General features: G+C 51.4%; 1 protein-coding gene across 1 annotated transcript in view; it reads right to left on the bottom strand.

Moving 5' to 3' along the window:
- Positions 1-966: 966 nt before the first annotated feature.
- Positions 967-10,287, bottom strand: part of LOC108308567 (katanin-interacting protein-like) — a 102,531-nt gene continuing 93,210 nt past the window's right edge. The window contains exon 6 of the mRNA XM_017534445.2: positions 967-1,170. Within this exon, the coding sequence (XP_017389934.1) occupies positions 967-1,170 (204 nt within the window). The remainder of the gene's footprint in view (positions 1,171-10,287) is intronic.

Genomic DNA, 10,287 nt, shown 5'->3' with positions numbered 1-10,287 from the left:
GGCTCATGTGTATAATCCCAGCACTTTGGGGTTGGATCACGAGGTCAGGAGTTCAAGACCAGTCTGGCCAATATGATGAAACATCGTCTGTATTAAAAATACAAACACTAGCAGGGCTCAGTGGTGCGCGTCTATAGTACCAGCTCCTTAGGAGGCTGTGGCAGGAGAATCGCTTGAACCCAGGAGGCGAAGCTTGCAGTGAGCTGAGATTGCACCACTGCAGTCCAGCCTGGGCAATAAAGGGAGACTCCATCTCAAAACAATAATAATAATAATAAAAATAAAATTAAAAAGTATAAGTACCTCTTCAATTTTGCTCATTTCTGAATCTCTGGTGCCTAGGACAGAGCCTGATGCTCAGTGAGAGATGTTTAACAAATGCTTTTGGAAGGAAGGCCTGGGATATACTTCTACAGTCCAAAGGATTTCAGGAATGAAACGGAAATCTGAGGGAGGGGAGTAAAATGTCCTGTTGTCAGCCTCGTAAGCTGCTAAACTGACATGGACTCCAAGCTAAAGCTGCACAGGCCTCTAGGTTTTTAAACACATGGCTCCTGCTGCCCTGGGGGTGGTATTCAAAACACTTACCAGTGCATGTCAAGACATGTGGATGGGCTGAGTATCAGCTCTCCTCCGTGCCCTCACCAACTTGGCCCTCAAACCCCTACCCAGCTTTTAGGACCCGGGAGAAATGTCACTACCTCTGGGAAACCTTCTGGGATCCTCTCCCTCCTCTGTCCTCGCCATGCTCTGCCCCAAGCTCTCTGTATTCTCTCGCTGTACAGACTGTGGGCTGGTGACCCTTAGAGGTCAGACCCCAGCCTCACCGACCCCTGGACACTGGGTGCCTCTAAATGCTGACCTCCCAGCCCAAGGTCCGCTCAGCAAAGTGTGTGAAATAAACGCAACAGTGAAGGCGCACAGCGGCGAGTGAAGGACAGAATAAATAACCGTCAGAAAGTGCCCCTAGGGGCCACTGCAGCACTGAGCCTCACCGTCCTTCAGGTGCCCCGAGCTCAAGGCCAAGCCCATCCCTACCTGCGGACGATCCTCAGAAGTGTCATGTGCCTGGACAGTCACATCCCCACACAGCTCAAAGTCTTCAGAATAGTCCACAGGAGGTTCGATGTGGAGCCGCGGGCCAGCTTCTGTTCTGATCTGCACAGATTTCTGTACAAAAAATTCAGAACATTTCAGATAGGGTGGAATGAGGTCTTTATTCCTCTGCAGGGCAGAGGTGCGGCTGGGATCTACAGGCTTAGATATCATGGGTGATGTGCCTGCATGCAACAGCAGTGGAGTCGTGATGAGCAGAAGCCACAAGCCTCCATCTCATCTGGGCCAGCAATGGATGGACCACGCCACCTCGCTCAAGAGTCTACTGCTTCCTGCTGTCAAAATATGTGCAGGAAAATTTTTAAAAGTAACTTTTTGGTTAGAAATTATTTTTCTATTTTTTTTGAGACAGGGTCTCACTCTGTTGCCCAGGCTGGAGTGCAATGGTATGATCTCGGCCCCTTGCAACCTCCGCCTCCTGGATTCAAGCTATTCTCCTGCCTCAACTTCCCGAGTAGCTAGGACTATAATCACCCGCCACCACGTGGTGAGTTTTTTTGTCCTTAGTAGAGAAGGGGTTTCACTACGTTGGCCAGGCTTGGTCTTGAACTCCTGGCCTCAAGTGATCTGCCCAAATCGGCCTCCCAAAGTACTGATATTACAGGCATGAGCCACTATACCTGGCTGGTTGGAAATTCTTTATTAGTAGGCTGTTAGTAGGTGCTAAACTTCTCAAAAAGGGATTTGTGGTCAAGGCATGGTGGCTCACATCTGTAATCTCAGCATTTTGGAAGGCCAAGACAGGAGGACCACCTGAGGCCAGGAGTTGGAGTCCAGCCTAGGCAACATGGTGAGACCCCCATCTCTATAAAAAAATTTAAAAATTAGCCAGGTGTGGTGGTATGTGCCTGTTGTCCCAGCTACTCGGGGAGGCTGAGGTGGGAGAATCGCTTGAGCCCAGGACTTTGAGACTACAGCGAGCCAAGATCTCACTACTGCACTCCAGCCTGGGCGACAATGTCAGACCCCGTCTTTAAATAAAAGAAAAGTGGGGAGCTTTGTGATCAGACTTGTTTGGGAAACCCTGGCCTATCCACACATACCACAGATATCCTAGAATGAAACAGAATGGAACATTTCTCAAACTTTCTGGACTGCAGACACTCTGGACTAGGGCATCTCTTCCTTCTAGCATTCCTCAGATCATTCTTTGAGAAGGAAACTCATTGCCCTGGTGTGGCATATTGCAGACTGCCCCCCAGTGTCCACTGTCCCCTTCTTCTATTGCCCGGAGTTTCCAGATGTGCACATAGAGACCCAGCCTCCCCTATAGCTAAGAGGAACCACGTGAACACGTTCTGACTCATGAGCCGTGGGTGGGAGGGAGGGACGTGCATTCTATCTTCCAGGTGTCTCCTCAAAGGGCTGGGGGCCAGCCTTGGAGGCCCTGCAGCTTCTCCTGCCAGCTGGAATGGGGAGGTGGGAGTGAGCCGACTGGTGCTGGGGGGAGGAAAGCAACATCTGGGGGATGTCAGAGTAACAGGGGTTCCTCAGTGACCTCGTGGAACAAGGGAAAGTGCTCCCATCTAAGCAGTGTTGTGTCAGAGACAACAGCTTTTGTGCTGTTTAAGCCACTGTTATTTGTGTCTCCCTGCTGGAGCAGCCAAACCTGTACCTTAACTGATATACGCGGCACACAAGGTTCCCTACGATGTGGCCACAGCCTACCTTCCTGCTCTGATTGCCGCACAGACAACCACACACCTGATAATCGGGCTAAGCGAAAGGGCTTCTGGGGCTGCGAGCATCCAGGCTGGGTCCTTCGGGAAACACCTCCCTTGTTTTCCTCTGGGACCCGTTTTCCTCCCAACCCTCAGTCCACGTGTAGCCCCATGGTGGGGATTTGAGACAGGCCTAGCCAATCTACCCATCCTGCCCTCACAACACACTATGACCAGCCAGTTCAGGGATGGAAGCTAAGGCAGCCAAGGAGAACAGCCCTGGATTCCTGTTAGAGCCGCGAGAAAGAGGTGCTCTCTTCTTGCGGGATACAAAGCGGCAGGGCAGTCTGCCAGGAGCTGCAGGAACCATTCTGTCCCTAACAGAGACAGCAAAGAGAACTGAGACGCTGAAGCAGAGCCCTCATGGGTTTTAGAACCCCTGGATTCAGCCACACCTGAAGCAAGGCCCACTGAAACATTCTCTTTTTTGCGTAAACCAACGTGAAGAGGATTAAAGTTATTTTTAACAGTCTTGGCCCTCCCCTGTACCCTAAATTCTCCCACCTCTGTGCCTTTGCTCATGCTGTTCTCCCAGTCTGAATGCCATTCTCCCAAATCTTCTCCATGCATCCAAATCCTATCTAGCTTTGGAGACAATGCTCTCTGCCTACCCAATACCTGTTCTCTGCCTGACTCTATTGAGGTGGCCATGTGCCCCACTAAGATGGTCACATTGCTGGGGGCCCTTGCAGCCAGGGTTGGCCAGGAGATCCAGGTGTGGCAATGCTGGTGGTTAGAAATCCGTAAGGCGGAGCTTCAGACAAAACTGTTTTCCGGGTAATCAGGAGAGACTCAGTGCAGACAGGACTTCTGCCTTTACCCTTCTACCCTTCTTCCTGACTGGAATGTGGATGGGATGTTTGGGAACACAGCAGCCATCTTGTGAGGATGAGGAAGAAAGCCACACACCAAAGATGGCCCCGTGAAACAGAGGAACTGGGTTCCTGGTGGCATCACCCACCCATGCCACCAGCCTGCCTCCAAATTCCTTATTCACAAACGACGAAAACAGCAGCGGCGTCTCTAAGCTGCAGCAACAAAGATTCTGCTGCAAGCAGCTCAACTGTCTACCACTTGGTAACCCACTCCGGGCACTTGTCACTTTTGCATTTCTGTTTCTGTGGCTCCTGTGTGGTAAAGGACCTGGGTTCTACACTCGGGCAGTCTGTACAATTCCTGGAACTCGGATGCTTATGCCCTGTGTGACCTTGAGCAAGTCACCTAGCTTTCCTGAGCACCAGTTTCCAAATGTGTTAAAACGGCACTCATGAATCTTCATCAGAGAGCTGCCACAAAGATGACACGGAGTGCCGCAGGTGAGCTCTCGGCTGGGGCTTCGGCACACAGCGCCGCGGGGCTGTGCCTATTTACATGGCATCTACTCTGCACAGGTCACCAGACTGCCTCTCAGGTGTATGTTTCATTCAGCAAAGCCCCCCAAAGCAAGCCAACCATGTCCTCTGGTAGTGAACCAGAGAAACTGCCACCTGCTCCGAGGCTGGGGATAAAGCTGCCTATGTTGGGCTCAGTAAGCGGGGGAGCGAGGCACCCAGGGTATGATATGTAAAGCAGCCTCACTCTCAGACACCGACCTGCTCATGCACAAATCCCAGCATGAGGCCTCCTTTAATGTTCTGCCCCAGGGGCCTTGCTTACCTTACCCTGTCCTGGCACTGTTACTGAGAGACAGAACAGGACACAGACAATGTGTGTGAACTCTAAGACTCACATAAGAGGTACTCAAGGGTAATTAGGGGCCGGGCATGGTGGCTCACACCTGTAATTCTAGCACTTTAGGAGGCTGAACTGGGCGGTTCACTTGAGGTCAGGAGTTCGAGATCAGCCTGGCCAACATGGTGAAATCCCGTCTCTACCGAAAATACAAAAATTAGCCAGGTGTGATGGTGGGTGCCTGTAATCCCAGCTACTTGGGAGGCTGAGGCAGGAGAATTGCTTGAACCTGGCAGGTGGAGGTTGCAGTGAGCCGAGATCGTGCCACTGCACTCCAGCCTGGGGAAGAGAAAAAAAAAAAAAGGAGTTTGTCTCTGGAGGATGAACTGGGGAGGAATTGCCCTAGAAAACGCAATTTCCTAGAACTGGTCCTTGAGGCAGCAAAAAAAAAAAAAAAAAAGGCGGGGGTGACAGTGGTGGTGGTAATTAGGGCATGCATTTCCCTTGAAGCCCTGAAGTTAGAACCTTTCCCCCTACAATATTCAATTCCCTGCATGTTTAGTAACATAAGGATTATCTAGACGGTGAAGAAAATGATGTCAGAATCTTACTGACATACGGTACTCTAGCAGTTTGGACAGAACTCCTTTCTGATCCGAGTTCACATGCCCTGCTCTCCCATCAGTGCTTTCACACTATGTGCCATGTCCCTGGGTGCCACTCCAAGCACTTAGGTGCATTTGCTCATTTAGCTTTTTTTTTTTCTTTTTGAGACAGCGTCTCGCCCTGTCACCTAGGCTGGAGTGCAGTGGCGTGATCTCGACTCACTGCAACCTCCACTTCCCGGGTTCAAGCAATTCTCCTGCCTCAGCCTCCTGAATAGCTGGGACTACAGGTGTCTGCCACTAGGCGCAGATAATTTTTATATTTTTTGTAGAGATGGGGTTTCACCAAGTTGGCTAGTCTGGTCTTGAACGCCTGACCTCAGGTGATCTACCTGCCTTGGCCTCCCAAAGTGCTGGGATTACAGGTGTGAGCCACCATGCCCGGCCGCTCATTTGGTTCTAAAGGCAAACCAAGGGGGAAACTGAGTCACAAGAGTGTAAGCCACTTGCCCAAGGCCACACAGTGAGGAAGTTACAGAGCCTAATCAGAGGTCTGACTCTAAACCAAAGAGAGACCAACATTTTCTGTAAAGGGCCAGAGAGTATTTTAGGCTTTGCAAGCTAAATGGGCTCTGTTAGGATATTCAGCAATCCTACTGCAGCTCAAAAGCAGCCATGGGCAATGACTAAATAAATGGGCATGGCTAAGTTCCAGTAACACTTTATTTACAAATATGGGTTGAGGCTAGATTTGGCCCAAGGGCTGTAGTTTGTGGATAAACGCTTGTTCTGCATCGCCACACCGCACTGCCCCCAGCAGGCACGTTGAAGAATAAATGTGCTCTACCTGGGCTGGGTGTGGTGGCTCACACCTCTAATCCCAGCTCTTTGGGAGCCCGACGCAGGAGGACTGCTTGAGGCCAGGAGTTTGAGACCAGCCTGGGCAACATGGTGTGATCCCGTCTCTACAAAAATATACATATATGTTAAAAAACAATGTGTCCAGCCTGGGCTACAGTGGCCTTTGGACTGGGATCAGAGAATTTCCCAGGCTGGGCGCGGTGGCTCATGCCTGTAATCCCAGCACTTCGGTAGGCTGAGGCAAGCGGAACACTTGAGGCCAGGAGTTTAAGACTAGCCTGACCAACATGGAGAAACCCTGTTGCTACCAAAAATACAAAAGCTTATCCAGGCATGGTGGCATGTGCCTGTAATCCCGGCTACTCGGGAGGCTGAGGCAGGAGAATCGCTTGAACCCAGGAGCCAGAGGCTGCAGTGACCTGAGATCACACCATGGCACTCCAGCCTGGGTGACAGAACAAGACCCCATCTCAAAATAAAAAACAAAAACAAAAAGAAAAAAAAAAAAAGAGAATTTCCTGAGCGTATCTAATGCAATGAAGGAGGCAGGGGCTGCGGTGACCTGAGATCACATCACCGCACTCCAGTCTGGGCGTCAGAACAAGGCTCCATCTCAAAAAAAAAAAAAAGAAAGAAAAGAAATAAAATTTCCTGAGCATATCTAACACAGTAAAGGAGGCAGGGGCTGAGCTACAGATCATTTATCTTAGAGAGACGGTGGAAAGGGCTGAAGAAAAGCAGCTGGGATTCTCCCTGGGAGAGCAAGGAGAAGGCGGGGTGCAGCAGGAAAGTGCATGTCCACGCCTTCCTACAGGAGGTGGGTTACTTAGAGATGCCCCTCGGGACTCCCAGTTCCCCCTGCTGTTTCCATCCCTCACCCCCCCCATAACCCCCCCACCCCGCCTCCAGGCCCTGTCAACTTGCTCTTAGCACATGTGTTAGCCTCGGTGCCAGGGCCTGTGGAGGGAAAAGCACTACACGGAACATATAACCAACACTGGGGGTTTCCAGGCCCGGAGATTCCTGGACATCTTCCTGCCTCCACTGGGATGAAGCTGTAAAGGCTTTGAAGTTCATCACTGAGACGAATTTTCTATCACACCTCCCAGGAGAGCAAGCTCCTCCCTCCTCCCCAGAAACTACTCAATTAACATCCAAATACTAGGAGCTCTTCTAGCTGGGAAGAGATGGCTTGAGAGGGGGCAAGGAGGAGGGACAACGGGGCACGGGGCCCAGGCCTGAGGAGCTGCCTGACTCCCCAGCACCAGCCAGGGCCTGGGGTGCCACCTGGCCTCCCCATGGGTTTCTAGTCCTTTGTCAAGAAAAAAGGGGGCTCGACTAGGGCCCTGCTACTCTAAGTGTGGTCCAGGGGCTAGCAACATTGGTCTCTCCTGGAATTTGTGGGGAATGCAGAATTCTAGATCCCTCCTTGGCCCTGGGAATCGGAATGTGAATCTGAGCAAGATCCCAGGTAACTTACACGCACATACATTCAGTTTCCAGTAGTATGCGATCAGGAGATCTACAGGGCTTTGTGGTGGAAGCCATTGTTTCTGCATGTCCAGCACACTTTCCCCTGTGTTTGGTGAAAGCACCCTGTTTTTCACTGTTTGAGACGGCGTTTTGCTCCCCACTTCTTGTCCCGGCCCCAAGAGGTTCACATGGGACTGAACCTTCCCTAAGGGTGGATGAAGCATGTGACCCAGGCCTGGCCAATCAGAGTATGCGATTTGATTCCCCTGGCCGCGGTGATTGGGTGACTGGTTCTGGTGGGGGGAAGAGATGCAGTAGCAGGGTGGCAGACCTAAGTGGGCAGCTGCTGGTGACTTGTCTTGGTACCACATGAGGCTCAGGGGGAGTTGAGAGATGAAGAATGGGTTGTTATATTGTTTGAGCTCCTGGACCCAAATGTGCCTGAACTTAGATAACCAAGAATCGGGATGAATAAATCTTCTAGCCTTGGATTTGAATTGAAAGCATGAGAGAGCTCTAAGGTTCATGGAAAGCTCAGGTCTCTCTCTTTTTTATTTTTTTGAGACGGAGTCTCACTCTGTGCCTAGGCTGGAGTGCAATGGCGCGATCTTGGCTCACCGCAACCTCAGCCTCCCGGGTTCAGGCAATTGTTCTGCCTCAGCCTCCAGAGTAGCCGGGATTGCAGACATTTACCATCACACCTGGCTAATTTTGTATTTTTAGTAGAGAAGAGGTTTGACCACATTGGCCAGGCTGGTATTGAACCCCTGACCTCAGGTGATCCACCCGCCTTGGCCTCCCAAAGTGCTGGGATTACAGGTGAGAGCCACGCGCCCGGCCTCCCTCTCTTCTTCTACAGTTTTCTCATCTTCCCTTTAGCACCACTGCTCACCTCGCCCAGGTGTCAGGACCCAGGTTTGCAGTCAGCATTAGGCACTCAATCAGCAAGCTTTTACTGAGCACCGACTGCATACAAGGTTCTAAAAACAGGAAGATACAATAAAAAAAAAAAAAATTAAAACCCAATGCTCTGCCCTCAAGGAGGTCACACAGCACATATAATGGGAGAATGTGTTTATGAAGCAACATGTGACAAAATTAATGTGGTCCAGAAAGAGTCTCTAATGCTAAGTGGGTGCTGGAGAGGGGAATAAATAGTCCCTCCATCTGGCCTGCTCTCCCGCCCCCAGCCCCAAGGAGGCTCCTCTGCCACCACTGGGAGGAGATTGAAAGCAGCCCTGCCTACACGGAAGGCTCACCTCCAGTGAGCAGCCCAGGCTGGCAGGTTCCAACCCAGCCCCCCAGGCCGTGCACGGCTCCCTGCCTCCCACCTCCACGCCCTTGCAAGGGATGATGACTGTGCACCTGGCTGGCTCCCCGCTTGGCACGCTGCTGTACCCGAGTGGGTGTTTCAAAGCTGCTGCTCTTTCCTGCCCACTTGCAGAACCCAGACCTAGGCAGACCCTTGTAGTATCAATCACACGCCCGAGGAGGATTTAAAAGCCCTGATACCCCCAAATCCATGTTCTTTCTTGCCAGCCCTAGGCCAGCTTATTTCATACCCAGCCCACACTCAGCCCAGTTCATGCCTAGAGTTATCTGTTCATATCTGCCACCCCTCTTCGCAAAGTGTTCCAAACGGTGTGCATTAAGGCTTATTGTCAAGCAGAAAAAAAAGAGCAAGGCTGGGGGCTGCCCCGAGTGGTTGTGCGGGAGTGCAGTATGCAAATGGCTCCCTCTAGAGGCAGGAAAGCTCTGAAATATGGACAGGCAGGTCTAGGGTGGGGAGGTCTGCCTGACTTGCTGTGTTCGTCCCACCCGGATTTGTCTGATCTCTTAGAAATAGCAGCGCTCCCCACTCTGGCAGTCTGCGTTGTGCAAGATCACTGAAAAGGCCGATGCTTCCCGGTTATTTCATTTGTTGTCCTCACTGCAGGGGTCTCAGAACTCAGGAAGAAGATAACAAGGGACAGGGCCCCCAACACCTCCCATTTTCACTTGTGGGTTTTTCTGAAGGGGCTGAAGCTGCTTAGGCCACAACAGGACATAGGATGTGGTGGCTAAGTGAGAGCGAAGCCTCTGCTTTAATAATTGCAATGAACTTGCTTTAGAGACCTTTAAGGAAAGCCCACCCCACAGTAAATTGCTGGAAGGCCAATCCCTTCACTAGCAATTTAATGCTAAGAGCGATGACGTTCATCAGATCTGACAGCATTTTGGTAAACGACGGCTCTGTTGATTAGGCCGCTGTCCACCCAAGTATTACAAGGCTGAGGAAGCCATAAATCTTAATCCATGGATAACAGCAGAAAGATCTAAGGTCTAGAAGTGGTGGGGGGAAAGGACAGTATGAACAAGAGGCCATATATCATCACCAGCCCATTCCACAGGGAAGGCGGCAGCTCGGGAGCCCAACACAACCTTCACCACGATCCTCCCCAAGCCCCCAGGAATCGGAGGAGCTTGGGAAGGGTTTTACAGATGGAGGTCGTCGGCCTCTTGGCCAGCAGCCAGCGTTGGAATGACTCTGTGACCTTCCAGCCAAGGGATCCGGAGGCCAGTGCAACCTGAGGCAGCCCCTCCTGTCGGCGCAGCTCTACCCAAATGTGCTTTCTTATTTTTGGGTGAGACCATAAGAGAAACCTGTTCTCCTGGAGGCGGTGAATGCATTGGGCTTGGTCAGTAGAAACGGGGTGTGTGACTCAAGAGAGTTTCAGGGCTGGGCACAGTGGCTCACGCCTGCAATCCCAGCACTTTGGGAGGCCAAGGTGGGTGGATCACCTGAGCTTGGGAGTTCAAGACCAGTGTGGACTACAGAGCAAGACCCTGTCTCAAAAAAA

Source organism: Cebus imitator, unplaced genomic scaffold (genome assembly GCF_001604975.1).
Source record: "Cebus imitator isolate Cc_AM_T3 unplaced genomic scaffold, Cebus_imitator-1.0 Scaffold85, whole genome shotgun sequence".
In the NCBI taxonomy this organism is placed as follows: Eukaryota; Metazoa; Chordata; class Mammalia; order Primates; family Cebidae; genus Cebus; species Cebus imitator.
Note: the sequence above shows the minus strand (reverse complement) of the source record. Positions and strands in the feature narration are given on the sequence as shown.